Source organism: Parus major, chromosome Z (genome assembly GCF_001522545.3).
Source record: "Parus major isolate Abel chromosome Z, Parus_major1.1, whole genome shotgun sequence".
Lineage (NCBI taxonomy): Eukaryota > Metazoa > Chordata > Aves > Passeriformes > Paridae > Parus > Parus major.
Genome location: NC_031799.1, coordinates 10,237,085 through 10,259,432, shown reverse-complemented (window position 1 = coordinate 10,259,432; position 22,348 = coordinate 10,237,085). Strand labels below are relative to the sequence as shown.

Here is a 22,348-nt window from a genome sequence, read left to right as displayed (position 1 = left end):
GAATGAAAAAGCAAATACTTTTCTCCTGGCCATTTCTTGTGGGTGGCACCATAGTAGTAGACATAATCGGTGCCTGCATTACAGGACCTGGTGTCTGCGTAGAAAATGAAGGGTAGTCTGGTGACAGACCTGTTATTGTTGAATGAGAAAAAATTCTGCATTCATATTAGCAGCCTTTACACATTTTTGTAGTCTAACCAATTTTAAGAAATGTATAAAATGAGCATGGGATTGATATTAAGGTTTTTTTGCTCTGCTTCCTGGTAACCTGAAATACCAGGAGCAGGGTGTAAGTTTGAGAAGCTGAGTCAATATAATGCCAAAGGCTTCATTACCCTTTCTGCATTTATGTCTGTTCCCTGTAAGCAGTTGATGCTGTAAGACTAACAGGGCCAGACAGCCCTCTTTAAAGAAACATCTGGTGAAAAGAAACCCCAAGTTTTAACCACGTGTCCTGTTAATTCCCAGCGTGTGAACTGGGGGTGCTGGTGGTGTGGGTTTTGGCTCATCCAGGTGCCCCAGGCATAGCTGGACCCTCAAACTAAGAACCGCTCCCCCTTTTCCTAATGTAATAAATTATTGTATGTATTAAAAATTCGGAAAGCTATAAATAAGATAAATGTGTTTGTAATGATGTAAAATATAAAATGTGAAAAAACCCCTCTCCGGGTCTGGTCGAGACCCCCTTTGGAGAGCAACAGATTGCAACCAACACCCAAGATAACGAACTCAGGCAGACCCATCAACTCAAATAGACAGGACAAGGGCCATCAGAACAACAATGGAACTGGCTCGGAGAAGATATCTACCTCCGGACTTGAACAACGCCCTACAGATTTTTGTGGGGAACAATCAGGTTGACAAAAAGACAAACTCCAAAAAGATAATCATCGCCAGACCTGAACACCCCACCTGTCGAACCAGTGTTGGAAAAAGCAATCAAGAAGGACAAAGGGGAAAGCACGGCCGAGATACCCATCTGCACCAGCCCGGATTCCACTACTCTGCTCTGATGACACAAGTTGAAATACATATAGAATCTCCTTTGCATATGAGGAGATTCTGTCCAGACACTAGTTAACTCTATTATTCCATGCCAGGAAATCCATTCACTGGACGATCAGAGACACTTGGTGAATGGAACCTGCTTGGAATTTTTGCCCGAGGACATAAAATCCCTATAAAAACCGAGGCTTGGAAACCCTCAAGCGTGGATTTGGGAATCCTATACCTTTGGTGTAGACCCTGTCCACCCAGCGCTGCGCTGACTATTTTATTGTGGTATTTTATCGTTGTTGCTCTTTGTTGTTTATTAATAAATCTTTCTTTTTTTAATTCGTATCACGAATTTGCCTTTGCATTTATAACACTAACAACGGGCACAACCCTAACGGGGGACTGACCGAGGACACCCAGCCTCAGACTTCAAAGGTTGGACCTGACCATGTTGGAGGTCTTTTCCTTCCGGAATGGTTCTGTGATTCTGTGACTTTCCCCGCCTTAGGCTGTACGGGTGTAAAACCCCACGGTTTCCTTTGTTCACTGTTTCCATGGATCCCTACATGGAGGCAGCAGACTGTTCTGACATTTTTTGTTATTTGGTTATTGGTATATCAAGGTTAAATTATTTTAAGGATTTGGTTCTCCGAGCCACTGCTATGGGAGAGCTGGTGACTGCGAGTGTGGGGGGCTGTGCAGCTGCCAAGGGCACCTGGGCTCAGGTGGTGGGAGTCTGAGGGCCAGGGTGGCTGGCTCACGGATGTTCGAGACAAGGGGACCTCTATATCGCTCAGGAGCTTTCCCAAGAGAAAGGAGGAGACTGCCCACTCCTCCTCGCTGCGAGCCGGGGCGGAGGGCAGTGGAGCCGCCCGCGGGCTATCACGGGCTCGGGGTGAATAAACGGGACGCGGCAGGCGTTCTCCTGGGCGAGCGGCGGCTGGAGCCTGCCTCGGGCGCCGGGGCCGCTGGAGGGCGGCGGGGTGGCCCCAGGCCGCGTCCGAGATCGATGTGAGGGCGCTCGACAGCGGCGGCGATGGCGCTGAGCGGGGTGCGGGTGCTGGAGCTCGCCGGACTGGCGCCCGCGCCGCTCTGCGGGATGATCCTCTCCGACTTCGGGGCGCAGGTGGTGCGAGTGAACCGCCCGTCCCGCTCCGGCGCGGCCTTTGAGCACTCAGACGTGCAGGCCCGCGGGAAGCGCTCCTTGGCGCTCGACCTGAAGCGGCCGCAGGGCGCCGCGGCGCTGAGGCGGCTGTGCGGCGGGGCCGACGTGCTCATCGAGCCCTTCCGCCACGGTGAGGGGCCGCGGGCGGCAGGGAACCGCGCCGGGGCGGCTCTGCTACCGCGGCAGCCCGGGCCGGGCTGTGTGGGGCGAGCGGGAGGTTGGAGCTGCTGGGCCGCGGGGTGCGGCGCTGGGGGTCTCCCGCCACTTTGTTGCGTCTGCTGTGCTGAGTGGGAAGTGGGCAGGGAACGGCTTTAGAGGTGTATTTCCTGTGACTGGGGTTGTGTGCTGTGTGGCGGATTTGTGCAGTGCAGCCGCAGGGAAGGGCCGGCGAGAGCGCCGAGACAGAGCCGTGCCACCCCTGCCGGGCTCCGGAGGAGTGTCCGAGCCGGGGGTCACACCGAGCTGCGGGAACCATCCTGTGTGATGTACAGGCCTGCTGCCAAAGTCCAGCTCATATTACGGTTGCCGTGCAGGTCAGCGTTCGAGCTTACAGTTCCTCTGAAAACAACAGATCTGACGTTATGGTTACACATTTACAAAGCACTTATCCCAGGGGGATGAATATGAGAGTGTGTGCTAAATAGAGTAGTATGATTCTGTTATACAGGGTTATTCTGATTCAGGATCAAGTCCAGGTTGTGAACTACAGTCTTCATCTTCAAACATAAAATTTTATTTTAGGAAGTTTTTTACCATGAACGAATCACTTCCTGCCAGTTTTAAATCTACTTTATGAAAACCTTCCTTGTGTTTTTGCAGGTACTTTGCATTTTTAACATCAGGTTAAAATTAAGACAAATTCTTCAAATACTCTTTTACAGAATTTTTCAGTTTTTCAAAACTGTCTTTTAAAGAGAACTTTTGGTTCATTTTTAAATTACAATACGCATATTTATTAGTTTACCACTTTTCGGTGCTTAACATCTGATTTTCAAGTTGCAAAATTAATGTCGTTTTAAGATCAATAGACTTTTCAGGTTGGCTGTGTGCCCTCCATTTATAACAAGTATACACAGGTATGTATTAATTATACACAGGTATGTAACTGATGGTTATGTCAGTGTGCCCCAGTGCTCCTTGAGGAAGCTGTTCTGTTAGGAAAAGTGCCATCAAGGTCAGGCTGGACAGGGCTCTGTGTACACAAATCTAATTGAAGATGTCTGTGTTCCCGGGGGATTGGACTAGGTGACCTTTACAGGTTCCTTCCAACCCACACCATTCCGTGATCATGCTTCATTGAGGAGCTAGCTGAAATGTTTTGAGGATTTTACAGATAGGTCAGAAATAGGAGACTTTATCAGTTAGACCTTGCACATCATAGACAGATTGTGTGTCACAAGTAATTCTTTTATTTTGGAAAATGGATTTATTCTTGCCTTAAAATTGTTTGTTCTACTCCCCAGAAGCTGAGGAAAAAAAAAAAAATAAGAAGGTAAATTCCATTTCTTCCTTGTAGCTGATCTCCTGGTTTTTCCTTATGAAATTTTCTTTGTTTTCTTTGGTTTTATAGGCACTTGGTGGGTTTTTTGCAGAGTTGGAAGTGCAAGCAATTTTGTAACTAGATACTAGATTTTAAGGGCCTGTAAGTGAACTAGGCATATCAGTGACTCTTCATGGGACTGGTAGAAAACAGTGAGAAGGTGAGAGGACCCAAGTGGCTGAACAGTTTCTTTCGAAGCATGTATGACCTTACAGCAATGACTTCGTGAGACCAGAGGGGTTATTTGTTACCCTGTTTCCACTTGTGCATTTGAAAATCATGCACTTTGCCAAATTTCACCGCTTTCTTCTTGGCAGTAATCACTTACCACTGCCCAGTAATTAATGTACTAGAAATGGATTTTCATTAAATTGGCAGTGTAGTGACAGTATGGATTAGTTTTGTGAAACAAGCTGGAGTAATAGATTCTGGGGTGGAACAGGCATTGAAGCTACATTATTCTTTCCATTCCAAAATGTGTTGCCCTGCACAACACATACATAGATATATAGATATATAGATATATAATATAGATCATATATATATAGATCACACACACACACACATATATATATATATATATATATATAGATCACAGGTAAAAGTCTGACCAAGCTGCACTGTACCAATCAGAAAGTATAATTTATTTACAATTCAGATTTCTTCTCTGTTTTATGAGTGCAAGATTAAAATTTTAGCCTTAATTTTTGTAAATCCATTCTGATTCAATTTATGTGCCACTGATTCTAAAAGGTCCTTATTTCCCTGCATTGCAAAAGAACATATTTACTTGTGTGGGGTTCCTGGAGATCATCTCTGGAATGTTGGCATGGTCCATGCACATCAGTGAGTTAGAACACACAGGAACATGAGGTTCTGAGAAATGGTGAGGAGAGTATATTCCAGTGAAATACAGATGAAATTTCAAGTGATTTTAATACAGAAAATGTAAGAGTTTTCTCTTCTCTTTTTTCCTTGTTTTATAAGCCTTTGGTACCTTTCTCTCTCATACAGTAGTGCATGGTTTTCTGTCAGTCTTTTGGAGAAGTAAAACAGGAAGAAAAAGTTAAAAAAAAAAGACCCCTAAAGCCTAATTTCCACTTGGTTTTAAAAATAGTTGGTAATTTATAATGTTTATGTTGTAACATGGACACTGAAGTAGAATGTGCTACTTCAATAAGCACAGTTGAATTCTGCTGCTGTATAATCTAACTTTGAGCCATTATGTTTTGAGTATTACTAAAATTAAACGTAAATTAGAATTCCTTGCTTATGTCTTTTTAAGGTGTCATGGAAAGACTTGGGCTTGGCCCAGAGGTCCTTCTACAGGAGAATCCCAGACTCATCTATGCTCGACTTACTGGGTTTGGCCAGACAGGAAAATATGCCAAGTCTGCAGGTCATGACATCAATTACTTGGCTTTATCAGGTAGGATGCAAAATTCCCTGTTAAATAAAGTTTCTTTCCTCTCTTTGATCAAGACTCAAGAACTTGTTGAAAACAGATAGCTCAAAATTTTTCTGAGGTGCGTGCAGTTTGATGAAACACCTGATTTCAAGTGTCTCTGTCAGTGAAATGGGGCTTTCCTTTCACTGTGCTTTTCCCTGATGCTTTCAGTCACTCTGGCTGGCACTTGCTTAGCCCCTCTGTAAACTTCCTCACAAGTCAAAAATTGGTCAGAAGAAATGAGGATGTTCTCTGCCAGGTTATTAAGGTGAAGCAGTCCATTGAGGGATCTAACCAACCAGTCTGCACAAGAAAGCAGGAAACATGTACTGGGCAGGTAGTCTGTTTTGCCAGCAGCAGCGAGCTGTTACAGGCTGGATCAGCATGTCTTCCCAGGCTGTACACTGCTTTCCTTCCTTTGTGCTATTCTATCTGAACAAAGGATGCAAATGTTTATCTGAAGAGAGAACTGAATATTTTCTTCAGGGCCCCTCTCCTAGAAAATCTGTATACTTATAATCATGAAAGGGCTTCAGATTATTTTATGTGCTTGTGAGTGGATTTTTTTGAGCAAAGAAAACATAGGTAGCACAAGACAATTGAGCTCTTGTGCTTTTCTTCTTGCAAATATGTCTCCTCTGATACCAACTGAAGGGAAGCAGGCTTCAAATAAAGTGGAAATGCTACATTTCATTAAGGTGTTGTGGACATTATGCTAGTTTTAAGCAGTAAGATTTTACAAGAATGCAGTAGCAAACGGAAACAAAATTACGCACCTCTGGTGCTGCCCGTCCATGCACGGCCCTTCCTCCTGCTCCTCACACTGCTTCTGTCACTGATGCATCTCTGAGCCTGTGAAGGAACAGAGAAAGTGGCCTAAAAGGTCTTGGTTTCCCACTGGATAGAGTAGTTCTTTTAGCCCTAGGGAAGGGGCAGAGCAGAGGCAATGCAAACCTGGTGATGTGGTATCACCTATTATGAAGACTCATAGTGTTGTGGAATTAAATTTCTTTAGGGATGGATTCGGCCTTCCCTCATGGAAATCTGTTAGAGAGTAGAAAAGATTAAAGAAAAGATGTCTTGTTTGAAACACTTTTAACTTCATGTTAAGATGATTTCAAAGTATTAGGATATTTTTATCTGTTATTAGTGGAGGGAAAGTTAGTCCAGAAACAACATGGTCTGTCCCTATGTTAGTTTGTAGTATTTTCTGGTTTGCAAATAGAGTGATTTTTTTTTTTTTTTTTTAACTGGAGCTGATTTAATCAGTAATGTTTTGGTTAGTGATACCTTCCTAAAATAAATTTGCTTGAAATTTCACAGATGAAGGTTTTTTTTGCCTAATAAAAGGAGATAGAACAAGGTGTTTCAGAGGTATAAGTCCTTAAAAATGAAATGTCATATTCTGAGTATTTTCCTAATGAGTGTTGGCTTTCCTTAACTAAAAAACAGTTTGTGTTAGGGACTCCTAGGAAGTCAGTATATTAACTTTCTGGTGCCTGTGTGTCCTGGGGTGACAACCTTTTAGACTATTAAAAGGAAAGTTTTAGGCAGCAGCAGGGGTTTTAGTCCTGCACTACAGAATTTGGAAACCCTTTATACAATGCACTCTATTGCTTGCCTGTAGGAAGTGCATTAAACCATCAGTTAACCAAACTCAGAATCATACAATTCTCAGGAAATTCTGACTATGTGTTCTGCAAGTCTCAGACCTCAGGCTGCAGACATAGGAGAGGAATGATCACACTGCTGTTTCTTGCTTGCCCAGAGGGAATCACTATGAGGCAACTACAAAGAGTAAGGTCACAGTAAAGAGGTTATCAGGATGGCAGAGAAATGCTAACAAATTAAAAGCTCTGACTGAAGTAAACTGGCTTAGCCTTTGCTCTAATTCCTTTAGTCTCTGCATAATTGTTGGCATAAACATAGGCTCCCAGTGTTAACACTGCATGCAATCAGAGATAACCTTCCTGTGCTAGTCACCTGTTCTTATGTTACCTTTTTTCCCCCAAAGGTAGTTGGAGAGGGAGGACAGAAGCACAGTTGACAGTGTGAGATCCTTTTTTATGATTATTAGTTCATTTGTTAGGAGCACATAAGAGTATACATCTGCATTTTTACTTCAAAATGCTCAAAGAAGTGAAGTTTATCAAAGTGTCTTTGAGACACATTCATAATGCCTCTTACACGTGAGATTCAATGCATGTGCCAAGTACTAATATAGAATTACTGCACACAGGGTTGGATTTTTGAAATAAATTTTTGTTCCCTATATAGTCAAAATGTCAATGTTTATCTGTGAGAGTTTTGTTGACCTCTTTAATTAATTACCTCTTCACTAATGTGATTTTATATATTTTTACTCTTGTGAATTGAAGAGTCAGCAATGCAGAAATAGAAAACATTAGAAGATTGTTTTATACCTTATTTATTTGCATAGATAGAAAAAAATGAAACTTTTACTGTAGTAAGGAATGTTTATAATTTATGCTTATCTTTGCTTTTTTTTCTCTTTTGTCAGGTGTGCTGTCAAAGCTGGGTAGAAAGAATGAAAATCCTTATCCACCTGCAAACCTTCTGGCCGATTTTGCTGGTGGAGGTGTCATGTGTGCATTGGGCATTGTTATAGCCCTCTTTGAACGTGCCAGATCTGGCAGAGGGCAGGTCATCGATGCAAGTATGGTAAGCTTTTTCTCAAGGAAGTTGGGGTTTCCTTGGCTTTCTTGGATGTTCTACTCTAAATCTGAGAAAGGGAGGAGATTGTAAGGTTTAAAATTGAGAATTAGGGAAAGTAACGGATCTCATAAAATGGTTATTTCTTCACATGCAAGCAATTTTCATGAATCACTGCTGCCACAACATCCTTATGACAAGGAACACATACTGCAGCCTCTCCTCTCTCTCTACTTTTGCCTGTCTGCCTTCCTCCTTCACAAAATATTAGCTGTATATGAAGAGTAAGTGTGGTGTATGGAGATAGGGTGTATAATAAATGATTAGCTTACTGTGTGACAGCAAAAATGACAATACTGTTGGAATAAAAATTGCATTAGCTTTATTCAAGATACATCTTTTAATGAATTTGTCACAGGTTATATCTTATTTAGAAGCACTGTTTCCTGGGATAGTTACAGTGGCCATTGATCATTGCCAAGAAGTTAAACACTTTGTGAATGTGCTGTAAAAGAAATGAAAGGCTAAATTAGCTTAATAATGAATACTATGATTTTTTTCACTGGAAGGCTACCCACTTACATGCAAAGGAAAAATATTACTTGCATTTATCCTGGAAATTTATGTTATCTGCAAGTATTGTTTCTCTCTTGTTCTCCTGCTCTCTTTTTAAAGAATGTTGCAGTTAAAATTTGACCTCTGAGGCATTGTACAGTGAAGACTAAGGTTTAAGACTAAGCCATAAATATAAATTGAAAAAAAACCCCATTAATTGAAACAAATCCATCTGTTGAAGTGGTGTTGAAGAGAGTAGAACAACAAGAGATGTTGGATTTCTTGACTACACTAAGTTTTTGACAAATTCACATGATGATGTCAGAAGCAGTCCATGGCATTATGGTCTAGATGTAAATTTTGCAGAAACAGTGCAAAACAGGACTAATGTTTTTACTGCAACAAAAGTTTTAGTAGTTGATTGTCAAAATGAAAAACCTAACAAGTGTAGTTCTATAGATTTTTGTTGGGGTTTTTTTGTGTTTTCTCAATAAGCTGAATGACGGATGAGCAATTGTATTTAGTAAATTTACAGAGGATACACATATGTGAAGGACTACAAGTATGTTGGACTTGGATTAGAAATTAAAATGACCTTTTCAAATTGGAGAATGACCTGAAAAAACTGGCTGCCATTCATGGACATTGCTACTCTGTAGTCCTCTGTAGGCGGAAACAATTTGCTGCACAAATGCAGTAAGAGAACAATTGGCTAAAGTACAATCCTGGGGGTTTGTAGTAGTCACAAGCTGAACATGAGTCAACAGTATCATGCTATTACAAAACACATACATACTGTATTAGGATGTATAAACAGGAAATAGAGCCAGCAAAGTTTCTGAAGTAATTATTCTAACCTATTCAATGTTTATGAAGTCTCAGGAAAATAATGTTTCGGATGCTGACCATTATCTTTCAAAGTTGCTAATTTGAGGTAGTCCAAGTAGCACAACAAAAAATATGACTCTAAAAACATGATCTAAAAGAAGAATTGAATGAGATTGTGTATATGTGAAAGAAAAACTGTGGAGAATTGTGACAAGTCTTCAAATACTGAAAAAAGATACCTCTTGTAGTTTGTAGTATTACCAAATTTTCCTTGTCATACTCCAGAGAATTAAATGAATTTTTTAGAAGAATCAGGTAAGTCTGCTAATGTTCTAATGAAATTTGTAGCTCATTTGTAGTGGACTGTTGTGGGCTTTTTTTAAGCCCTTAAAAATTGTCCCTTCCAATTTTTTCTTGTCTCATCATAATTGTGGAATTTACAGTTTCCTGCTGATGTGCCTGGTGACCTGTAAAGTGGGTGGAATATTGTCCAGTGTCATAAGATGTACTTTACCTGGCATTTGACTGTATTCTTTATTTCTTGAACAGACTTTCAGTGACAGAGTTGATGAAAATCTTACGTGAATCTTTAGCAGAAAAGACTGCAGTAAATTGGCTGGTGGATGAACCTGTTTTTACACCTAAGTTTTTTTTTTTTTGTGGAAGAAACTATTTTAAAAATTACAATACTGTAGCATTTCAGCTGTCTTGTTGTAACACTATTTTTTGTTTGAGAGACCCTTTACTTCAGTTGTTGTACAATTTAGGTAGCCTGAATATGTTAATGACTCAGACACATGGTAGAATTCTCTACAGTAGAAACTGCACTGTGCAAAAAGTATACACCGGGTCCTGCTTTTCATCTGTCTGTCTCAGAAGAATTAAGTTCCTGGCCTGAATTGATTCCTGCTGGTTGCTGTCTCTTCTCATTGACTCTGTAGGGATCATGGCTGTCTTACAGGAAGCCAGATTGTTGCCCACGTGGAGTGGACATTGATGTGACACAGTACGCACAATTGTACCTCTGCATTCTTGCACCACACTGGAACAGAGGCATGTGAGTCAGGGCCACAGTTTGAGTTCACTAGTTTCAGCCACAGAACCTTCTGCTGATGGTAGGCATCTGACTGAGCATAACTCACTCTTTGTGAAAAGACAGCCACAGGAAAACATACCAGTAGTGATCGCTTGCATAACAGTCTCATGGCAGGAGCATTTAGCAGTCCAACAGACGACTGAGGTTCCAGGTTTCTCTCAGCCTGGAGGTACTCAAAACCAAAACTCCCACATCCTAGAAGCTTCCACCAGTCACGAGGCTAGTTTAGGTTGGTATGGTTTCATTCCCACTTCTCTTTAAGCTGTTTTCAATCTGTGGAAAGAATAGAAGACTTGTGGAGCAGCCAGGTCATCCATTGGGGTGATGCCTCTGGATTCCTGTGCCTACTTAAGAGACTGCAGATGTTCTTAATGTGAGGGAGACATGAAACACATGAAACTACTATAATTATTCTGCAATTAGACTTAAGTGGAGTCTCTCCATGTTATCCTTTTCATGTTGTAAAAGAAGGTGACCACATTAGCAAATGTGTGGTGTTATTTTTACATGCCTTTGGAGGTCTGGTGCAGATGTTAAGGCATTTTTTTTACTTGTCTCTGAATTGCAGTGGGCCTCAGGCATAATCTAGCTGTCTAGTTGCCAGACAGAGATATTGCTAAAGTCACTATACCAGTCAAAACCAGATGTGCTTATTTTTACTTAAGTGTTTCCAGGGTAAGTAGCATACAGGTATTGTGCAGGTGCTGACTAAGAGTTTTGTCAGCACCAAAATCTAATTTTCAGTTAGGGCTTATTCTAATATTTTCCCTGTCTTTTATAATCCTTACTTTCAGTGCTTTTTGTGAAATATTACTTTTTGTTATTATGAGCAATGCCAGATAATTTGTAAAACAAACTTTACTTTATTTTAACATCCTTGCAATAATTTTGCAGATATGCAGATGAAGGTATGCAGTATTTTCTCATAGGAAAGTACTTTAATTGACTTCATGTGACAGTGAGGCTAGAAGTATTCCTGTCCTTGAAGCAGTACTAGAGAGGAGCCGAAGTAACACTCATTAAATGAAGAAGCTCTCTTGACTGCAATTTGCATGTTCTAAATTGTTGCATAGAAAGGTATAAACTAATAGATCTTTCTACATGAAAATTTGGTAGCCTTTTTTATGGTACAGTATCTGTGCTTTTCTCTAAAGACAATATTATGCTCATGCAGCTGAAAATGCATGAATCACGTGAAACTCAGGATAAAACAGCTCAGCTTTTAATCTGTTCAACTGGAATGTTTCTGGCCATACACTAGTAACTGGCTTATCTTTCCTTACAGTACTTCCAATGCAGTTGAAAGAAAATCAATTGTGCTGATGAGGAAAACTGTAGGATGTGATTTTTCTTGAAAGACTGGCACAACCCTGGTATTCACTGAAAGACTGAACAAACCGAATTTTCATCTAGGCGTACTCCACATAGACAAAATTTTGAGGAACAATTTGGAATGGGATTACCCATGTTTTCTAACACTGTATTCATCAGACTCTTGTCTATGTAGAGATTCCTTTGCTACCTGTGTGTGGCTGCCAGTGATGACAGTAGGAGAATGGTTTTTGTTTAAATTTAGTGTTGGAGGTTTTATTTGATTTCCTTTAAAATTTTTTCTAAAAACAGCAATCTTCCTATAATCAATATATTTAAAGGAGATAAAAACTTGGTATTTATGGTACAGGCTGGTACAGGTATCTTGTTTTCCAGAGGTTTAGAAGGTGTTGATAGCTGTCAGATGCTTAATGTTGTATAGAGCCAAGAAGCTTGTCCCATCACTTGAAATTACTCACTCATTGTGAACATCTAATGACTCTAAACTTGCTAAATGAGGAAGCTTTGTGTGTTAAAAGTGTGTTATCCATCTGAAGCTGCCTCAATACATTTATGCCCTTTCTTATTCTCTAATTCTAGATGATTTCCCATATGCAGTAATTGAACGGTAATTGAAAATTTTAAGAAATGAAACTTCTTACCAGAGATTCTTTTATTAAAATATTAGCAAAGGGCAGTACAGGTAGTAGCTTTTCGTTGTTTTGTTTTGTACAGAATTTGGGTAGCATTCCAACTAATTTACTGAAACTTTTATTTTTTTTTCTCTAAATCTTCAAGGTAGAAGGAGCTGCATACCTAAGTTCTTTCCTGTGGAAATCGCAAAGTTTGGGTCTTTGGAGCCAGCCTCAAGGTGAAAACCTGCTGGATAGTGGTGCGCCTTTTTATGAAATCTACAGGACCTCTGATGGAAAATTCATGGCTGTTGGTGCCATTGAGCCTGTATTTTATAAACAGTTAATAAAAGGTGAGTGTGTTGGAGCAATTGTTTTGTAACAGAAGAGTATTATTGAGTGAATTCTTTCACAGTTGGTTTTGATTCATGATGCATGGTTCACGGGAGCCTCTCTTGGAATAAAAAATGTAAACTCCTTTTCTCTGAATTATTATAAATTTGAAATCAAGGGGCTCTCAGGCAGAGATCTGTGGATAGGAATAACAGTTCTTTACTAGTACTTATAACAAGGCAAACAAACAACAATAACTGCAGCATTAGCAAGAAAACAGAACCAGGGACCCCGTGACAGCCTGGGACTGCAGTACAGCCTGGCAGGACAGGGGGTGCAGGGGTCCACAGAAGAGGAAGAAAAAGTAGCTCTATTTGTGTTATGGTGAATTCTTTTCTGTAAGTAATAACAGCTCTGACTGTGTCCTTCTCTGAAGCTGAAGAAATGAGACAGCTAGTAGCTGCTTCTGCTCTCATTTTTATTTGCCCCCTTTCCCCCTGGGGCTAGCTAAACTTCCTGTCTTCTCAAGTACCCAATAAGTACTAGCAGTCAGGTTTCTTTGAAACTAATAGAGAAAATTCTATAGGTGAGAAGGAATAAAAAGACACTTAACATTCAGTAAAAAACTTTTTCCTAAAAAATGGGATATGTGATTTCTTTGTAAAAGCCAAACACTTCTGGAAACTAGTTGTGTAGTTGTGTCACAGTTTAATTGACTTTCTTTTTCTAGCCATTGATTTATTTCCTTTTTACCCTTAGCAGCTACACTTAAATTGCAGGTTTTCTTTTGGAGTTATTGTAAAGGTAGTCTGTGATGTGACTGAATACTAAACAACTATTTCTGGAAATCACTTTTTTCAAATGATTGTGAATATACTTTAAAAACACCTAATTCTTTGGAACTGGAAATAGAATTTCAAGCAATTTTTATTATTTGTACTATAATTAAACATAAAACCTATTTAAATTGTTTCAGAAAGCAATATCCACTGGAAGCAGTTCATAGTATTTCTTGATAGAAAAAAAATTTGTGGGAGCAAATTCTGCTTAAATAATTAATTTCCACCATACAGTTTCAGAGTGCTTATAGTGTCTGGCTAAAATTGGTATATATATTGATATAATATATATTGGTATATATATTGATATCATATTTATATTTGACTATGACTCTTTGAATACAACCATTAATCATGATTTATCTCTTCAGTAAATTACAGTGGGTTATGCAAAATATTTAACTGGATGAAATCAAAATGAATTTTCAGGTGTATCTTCACTTCTGAACTCATGTGCTTCAACCCTTTTATCACATGGACTCTTAGCTTCTCATTAGTTAATTCTTTTTTTTCTGTCGTGCTTCTCTGATAGATTGCCATGCTTTCCATACAAAATATATAAAAATATAAAAATTTCATGAAAGAATTTAGTATTTATTTTTTTGTTGCACAGGATATGAAGACTATAAGCAGTTCTCAATTTAATTTTAGTTTTGGCTCAAGGAATGAGTCCAAGGAATGTCAGCAAAGAATTCCTAAAGTGGAAGTGGATGTACCCAGTGTTTTGTGAAGCATGTTTGTCTGTGCACAGCTCACACACGACCAGTCTTGCATGTCAGGAGAGTAGTTCCTTACTCTTGCCCAGTCTCTTTCCCACTGATTATTCCTTGAATTGCAGCATTCATTGAATTGTATCCATTCTACAATTTGTACTGGCTTTGTCTGGGATAGAGCTGAATTTCTTCTTGCTGTGATTTGGGTTTGTGCTGGAAGCAGTGCTGTTACACAGGGGTGTTTCTGTTACTGGTAAGCAGCTTTTGCACAGCACTGAGGAGTTTTCTCCTCCTCACCCCACTGCACCAGCGGGAGGGCTGGGGGTGCACATGAAATGGGAAGGGATCACAGCCAGGACAACTGAGCCCTGCTGACCACAGGGATATTCTGTACCATAGGATGTGGTGCTCAGCAGTAAAACCAGAGGAGAGGTTGGTGGGTGGTCACTGCTCAGGGACAGGCTGAGCATTGGACAGTTGAGGATGAGCAACTGTTTTCATCTGCAGCTCTTGTCTTTCTTGTGTTACAGGGTTGTAAGGTGGGGTATCCCTTTGGTGAGCAGGATCCCAAAGAGAGAGCTTGTTCTTTATGCTTTGGCTTTGTTCTCTTGCAGCCTATGATGCTCCCCAAATTCTTGCACAGCTGTAGCTGTGAATTCTTTTGTAGCTTAAAAGAATCTATGCTATTGTGTGGAATATCTAAATTGGTATATGCTGCTTTGTGAAATATGTGAGGAAAGCTCCTGGAGTGACTCAGGGACACGTCCAGCATTATGTTGGACAGATCAAATGTCTGCCTTTGGAAATGCCATATTCTTAGCTGAAGAGGATGGTGCTTTTTGTCTCTAATTGTCCTGAGAATAACTTGTTTGTAGACTTAATTTGTAAGCAACCTGATCTTGAAAGTATAGTTGATCATTCCACATTAATTATTTGCAGTTCTTGGAAATGTTTTTCTCATCCAATCCCATGAGATTTTCTTGCTTGCATAGGAGTTGGAGAACAAAAGTAAATATAATAATATAATATAAAATTGTATCAAAGTAAAATGCAGGCCCCTGCACTGGGAGTCAGGTAATTTGGAATTCCAGTAATATCTTCAGGGAGAGTGCTTGTATTAAATACAAAGCAAATGAGAAAAAAATACGGCTGAATACTCAAATTCCCATATGATTGGCTTAAGTGATCAAACACTGGCCTGCAGTATTCAGGGCCTGCAGTATTTTGTTCTTTGGAGACTAAGTTGAATCACACTTAACCTACAGAACTGGGTTAGAATCTGTACTCGTTCAAAAAGCACAAAAAATCTGCAATGGACTGTGGTTCTGTTTGTGACACTTTGTGAACTTTTTCTGAACTGTGAATGTTTTCCTGCTTTTTTTTATTGGTCATTGTTCCAGGGCGAGACTTGGGCTTTTCTCTCTCAGCCAGTTTATCTAGAGAGAAGCCTCTGATGGATGAAACTAGTGGCCAGGTGATACAACGTTGTCTCTGTCTTCTTTAGATAACTCTTTACTGAGGAAAATGCTAAAATTCTGCTTTTCTTTTAGTTGTTTCTCAAAAATTTAGAGCATAAACTTAGAGAAGAAGATGAACTTTGAATTCATGTGCTTATGTTGGGCACCCACACTGGACAACTTTATTTTCATGTTTGAAAGTACTCATTATGCTTTAAGTGCAGAGAAGTTGCTTGTTTTAACAGCTGAGGTTTCAAAATTAGTTATTCCAGCAATAAAGAACGGGTGTCTATCCACTTGTAAGTGCACAACTGCAATCATTGTTGCACTTGTTTCAGTCTGATTCTGCCATATTTTAAAAAAACAACTTATGTGCTGCAATCTTTGAGGATATTTTGTGTTTTGCCTTTGATTGTATCATTATCTTTGCTTGTTTATGCTCAGTGAGTTTTCTTTATTTGTTTCGTAAAAATGCATTGTTTAAATTAAATGACCAAACTCAGGATTTTCTCACTATATTGAATTTAAAGTAACTAGTCTTTTGTTATTGTGCTTGAAGTGCATATCATGATCTGTTCAGATTTTCACACAGGAAATATTTATTTTTTTCAGTACTTAGGGTTTTAGTCTTTTTGAAGCAATAGTGTACTAAATTAGGACAGTACAACCTTCTTGTAACTTAGGGATTATTTCCTTTCTGGGATACCTATCACAGAAATTAAATTCAGAATTTAAGCCTTTGAATATTATAGGAAAGAGAAAGGTGCCTGTGAGAGTTGTATTGCTCTTTCACAAACCTGAGGATCTTTGACTTATGCTGAGTTGTCTATTCCAGGCATTAACTCCAGCTTTGAAGTGGGTTTAAAATGGTGTGTTCCAGTTACACTTTCCATAATTTCATCTCGTAGCTTTTCTCCATATTTCTGGTCAGTTCTGCTGGTGAACAATTGGTGCTGTTCCAGATAAAATATGCATAGACTTGATGTCTCTCTGTCCATATTCAGAGGGTGGATTAGTTTTGCCTCTCCCATAGAATGAGAGTAACAAGGATATGAGTGTTGCAGATGTCAGTTGGAGATTTAAGGACTGCAGAATTGCCAAAGGAGTGTGATTTCTAAACCATTTGTCTCTGCTCACAGAATTCTACTTAGCCAAAGAAAAACTGATTTCCTTGTGGTTTTGGTTCACTTCAGTGTTTCCCTGAAGAGTTCCTGCAGGTACCCATTGCTGAACCTGAGCAGTTCATGACATGGTGAGGGAAATTTTTATGGAGGCTGCAGAGGGAAACTAAATACCAGAAAATAGAGCATATTAGTTTGAGAAGATTGTTGGCTTTGTAGATTGTGCTCAGCAGGGACAATTGTGTTTATGCTTGCCAGAAATTTATTAATTAAATAAATTTTTAAAAGGCTTTATGAGAAACTGAAGCTATGTAAAATAGATGCAATAAAGAAGTATTTTGGGCTTACTATTCAGGAGAAAAAATGTCTTTCTCCTGACCTGTGAATTGTTTCTGCAGGTTTGTTCTGTTTTTTAGCAATAGGTACTTAGTCTTGCTGCAGCCAGGCTGCAAGGGGCATGAAAAACACAGTAAATACTGTGGAGTAGGTGAGAGTAAAGGTTTGATTCCGAGTTGTATGGTGTAAAGTCGGCAACACAAGCTGATCTTAGTGTCCACTTGGATTGATGTGGAAAGCACTGACAGTCACTGAAGTCCTGAACTTCACTTTGTTCCCCATAGTACCCCTTTCATACTACTTTAGTACTCCTACATTACATTCTTTCTGTTGAAAAAATTAGGAAAAAAATAGGAAGCAATTAAAAAACATAGTTTACATCATTATGAAGGATTTCTATGGGACTCTCCATTTTGTGATTGTGAAGTACTGTGTATTGTGTTAAAAATCTGCTATACACTGAATGCAATACCACATTGTCACTGAGACATGCAACATGAATAAACAGTTATGACTGTTTATATCTAATGCTATGTTTTATTTTCATTTACTTACTATCATTAGCCTTAAACATTGTACATATATTTAAGAGAGCCAGGTTCTTACTGCATCAGAACATTTGAAATAGTGGTAATTAACTATGTCAACTTGGAGTATGGCTATGGATGCATTTGCAGTGAGGCCTGGTAGTAATGTGAGCCTGATCAATAGTCACTTTGTAAAAAATCCTTAAGCTTCAGAAACGTTGAGCAGAGAAAATAATTTTACATAGCTAGTTGAATGAAAATTCACTACTCTGTTGGAATATTTGGAAATACAATTCCCACTCACCCTGAGAACAAATTCTATTTAGTCAGAAAAAGCACAATGGCCTTCACCTTGCAGCTGTTGTTTGGGCCAAATTAAGGTTTCCCATACTAGCTGATTGTATTCAGTCATGTTATGACAACGTAATTTCAAAATTACTCTGCTATGACCATACATTTTTGAAGAGAAAATTAGCAAGTTAAACCAAGAAGATCCTGAACAAAACTCTGTTTTTAAAATAGTATGACTGAAGTAATATAAAAATCTCTTTCAATTTCTGACATACCAAAGCAGCTTTGCTGATTTAACTTATGAATGTTGCTGGTTTCTCTCTCTTGAAATTGGTGCCTGATTTTACTAGAGTTTGTCTAAGAAGTTCTATTTCTAAGTAGAAATTTCAGTTTGCTGCGTCAAATGTGGGGATATATGTCAATAAAGCTATAGCATTTGAAGGAGATTTAAAGCTACATCATTATAAGGAGACAGTTTTTTTGGTTTTCAAAAATAATTTCAAAACTGTATTAGAGTAGGTTGACTGGGCTTTTCCATACAAAAATCCTAGATGATTTGGAACTTGGAACTAAGTTGTGATTGCTTTATAAGATACTCTGTGTAAAAGATACTTTGCTTTTGATTACATTGAGTGTAGTCTGTGCTCCTGCGGTATCCCAGACAATTCTGTGCCATGTAATAGTTTCCTTGTTGAGTCAGTCACTCCTGCTCTGATACTGCTCATCTGCACCACAAATGGTAAGCACAAGCTGGAAAATGAGAAGTTGTAGTGCTTAAATGCTTTCAGTTCATCCTGTTTAAAGTTGAAATCTTCAGTGGTAAGCAGAAAATGAGCATGTAATATTAAATTCCAGGTTCTGCATATTGTTCCAGTTTGCCAGAGTATGTGCTGTGAGACTCAGCCAACTGCCCATCTGCCACAATCATCAAAAATAATTGTGTAATGGGATAATAGTAGAGCTCTGCTCATGTTGGACTGGCTGCTAGAAACCAAACCATAGTAAGAAAATGAGTACTGTGAAACAAAGTTTCCACTTGACAAGTTTGCTTGCTTTGAGACAGAAGCCCAGGTAGTGAACATACACTTTTGTGGAAGGTAAATTTGTCTCATGTCATAGTTCACAAGTAAACTATACTGCACTCTTTGTCTCTAGTGGAAGACTTTGAAAATCAATAATCAAATTAATTTTGAAGATACTGCAAGCTTTTATTTGATCATGATATTCAACCAGTGTGAGTTGCCTTCAGCTGATCTCATTTTTAGGATGACATGAATGGTTATGGACACAGGAGTGTAAGGTCAGTGATTTAAGGTGCACAAGCCTTGATAAAACCGCAAGGACTGATCATTTGTAGTATCTTCTTCCCTGGTATCCACAGGCATTTCTAATAAGATGTGAAAATACTTATTTCATCTTTGACTTTGATGAATTTCTTCTGAGAGTGAACAACTGCAAGGCTGTGTTTCTGAGTCTGGAGACTGGCAGCTTCTGTGTTTTCCTTTGAAGTGCCAAAGTACAATTTCAAAGCGTGTATTCATTTTCTAAACTATGTTTAATAATCTTGTGATCAACGGTGAAATTCTTAAATACTGTGTTAAACTTGGGGGGGGTACTGAAATACATATTGTACAGATTGGGAATGGAGAGAAAGAACTTAATGAGCAGAAGAAAAGGCATTATCTCCCTTTATTCTCCCCTATGTGTTTCAGCAGCAATATGTTTACCCTGCTCTGTGGTAAGAAGCCATAGAAAGACATTTTAGCTATTACCCAAGCCCATAACAGTTGTTTGTCTAGTTATCAATCTGATACCAGATAACCAAAGATATAAAAAAGAATGCTCAAAATTCAGTTTTGTAGAGCTCTACATTTTCTTTGCATTTAACAGGGAGCTGCTGTTTTCTAAGAAGCTTATTTGTTTTGTTACTTGTGAAGCATTATGATAGTTGTTTCCTGGTCTTTCTGATTTCTCAAATTAATTTCTTTCATATCCCTGCTTTTTCTGAATTTTTCCTGCTGTGTTCATGCTCCTGAATTTCAAAGTGGGCTGTTAAAAAAGCCTTCAATGTATCACCTCTGATTTCTATTTGATATCATATACTCTTATACCTCTACTAGTACTACTGTACTATCTCAATTTCGTAAGTGTAGTTCAATTGCCTTCTCTCTTTCTTGTTTCTACCTCCTTTTTGAGACAATCTCTACAAGAAGTGATGAAAATTCTTGCATCTTCTTGAAGTAGCAGAATGAAAGAGCAGGAACTGCAGAGAGCAGAATCCATGAGGACAGAAACAGATCTTGGAAACTGGCAGCACAAACGGGTGTAAGCTCCACAGTGAGAAGGGTTGTGACACTTAGTTCAGGGAGAGACCTAGGACTTGCCTAGTTCAGGAAATTGTCACTACAAGGCCTACGTGCCCATGCTTTGCTCTGCTGTCTCAGAAGGGATGTGCTTAGTGCGTACTTGGATGGTCCTTGGAACTGAGATGGCGAGCAGGGTTATTGAGCAGTTAGTGAGAGAAAGGGCTGTGGGAATTGGAACCTGGGAGCTCTGCTGGAGCAGAGGGAGCAGGAGATACTGTGGGAGCCTCTTTGGGCAGTGGAGTGAAGAAGCAGGTCAGTCAGCCTGCAGGCACCTGCAGCTGAGCTGCCACATGCAGATCAAGCTGGGCACATCCATCCACACCATCTTCTCCTCTGTGGCATAGAAATAACCCCATGATGTTGAACTTCAAACACTGTAGCCTGCTGAATGTCCAGCTCTGAGAGATGTGCTGGCGCCTGAGAGATAAGTGTATTGCTGTAGTCCAATCAGCAGATTTCTGTGTTGCTACTTCCAGGAAGAGTATGATACCTGCTCTACAAGCTTTTCTCATGACATTATTACCTTGAGGCAGCTGCTGCTTCTATGAAGTGTTCATACAAATGAGTGTTTATTATAGGCACGTACTTAAAAGGCTGTAGATGATGCAGTTTTAATCTAATTGCAAGTATCATAGAACATTTTATTCCTCTGCTCCCTGCCCTTCACAGATACTCAAATAAAGTTCAAAGTGACTTTAGTATTGCCTGCAAAATACTACCTTCTTGAAGAATATACTTAGTTGTGGGAAGCACTTAGTAAATTATCTAAACTGTACTACAGTTGAACTTTGCTTTTCTCCTTTCAGGTCTTGGGCTAAATTTTGATGAACTCCCTGCTCAGATGAGTTTCTCTGACTGGCCTGAAATGAAGAAAAAATTTGCATCCATATTTGCACAGAAGACACAGGCTGAGTGGTGCAGCATATTTGATGGCACTGATGCCTGTGTGACCCCCGTTTTATCCATCAATGATGCTGCCTCACATCAGCATAACAAAGAAAGAAGTTCTTTTATCAAAAATGATCAGGGAGAGATAAGTCCTAGACCAGCTCCTGTTCTATCAAGGACTCCTGCTGTTCCATCATGTAAAAGAGATCCTTTTATAGGAGAGCACACAGAAGAGATACTTCTAGAATATGGTTTCACTAAGCAAGAAATTGCTAAACTTTATTCTGATAAAGCAATAGAATCCAATAACCTGAAAGCTAATTTATAATTTCTGACTATGCATATCAGATAAATTACAGGCTGATACTGCAAGCTTTTATACTTCAAAATTTAACTATATGACAAATAAATTGTTTGCATAATACTGCTTTTAAATAATTTATATTTTTCAATTATTGACATCTTTAATTTGAAAACAGTGGGACATATGTACTTGTGTACTGGGATGATCTGTTGTGTAGAATGATACTCTAATTGCATTCTGAAGATACACACAGTTTACTTGTGAAGCACCTGTAAACTCTCAGAATGTTTGTTTAAATATTGTGTCCTTTGGCTTGATTATTTTAATTCTTGGTTATACCACTGATTTGTAATACATGTTGTAATTACCTGAAAGCAATTCTTTTAATAAAATATAGTTATATTATTCTTAAATGAGTGACTGTGGTGTTTATTCATGAATTAGAAGGAATTTTTTTCATCTATTTTTTATATTAATTTGCTTTATTATGCTGAAACTATGGTCTAACTAAGCTATTCTCTTATGTGCTGCTGCAGAGCTATTATCTAAAGTTAATCTGTTTAACAGCCTGACTATATTTTCTCAATGCAGTCTTATTATATTACATTTGGAATATCAGCTTGGCTAGAAACTAAATTCAAAATAATTTTTTTTTTTATTTTTAAAGCATCTGCCAGCTAATAATCCTTTCCTCTCCTTATGGAAAAATTATAGGAAACTTTGCTGCACAGGTTTTAAACAATGGTTATTCCATATTGGTTTTCATTTCATTCAAACTTGAACTGTCATTTGAAATTATGTCTATCAAGGCAAAAGAAAATTTGCTTTAAAAAGAATTAGTTATATGGAATTAATACAGTATTGTCTAGTCCAATGTATGAGGAATTAAGACATGAAGGGTTTTGATAATTTTGTCTGTGTTTTGCTTAA

The 22,348-nt window shown here is 38.9% G+C and overlaps 1 protein-coding gene across 1 annotated transcript; it reads left to right on the top strand.

Moving 5' to 3' along the window:
• Positions 1-1,927: 1,927 nt before the first annotated feature.
• Positions 1,928-21,831, top strand: AMACR (alpha-methylacyl-CoA racemase). Its single transcript, XM_015615285.3, has 5 exons — positions 1,928-2,291; positions 4,987-5,130; positions 7,670-7,830; positions 12,410-12,596; positions 21,033-21,831. Exons 1-5 carry the CDS (start codon positions 2,033-2,035, stop codon positions 21,440-21,442), a joined length of 1,161 nt encoding a protein of 386 aa, XP_015470771.1. The 5' UTR covers positions 1,928-2,032; the 3' UTR covers positions 21,443-21,831.
• The last annotated feature ends 517 nt before the right edge of the window (positions 21,832-22,348 follow it).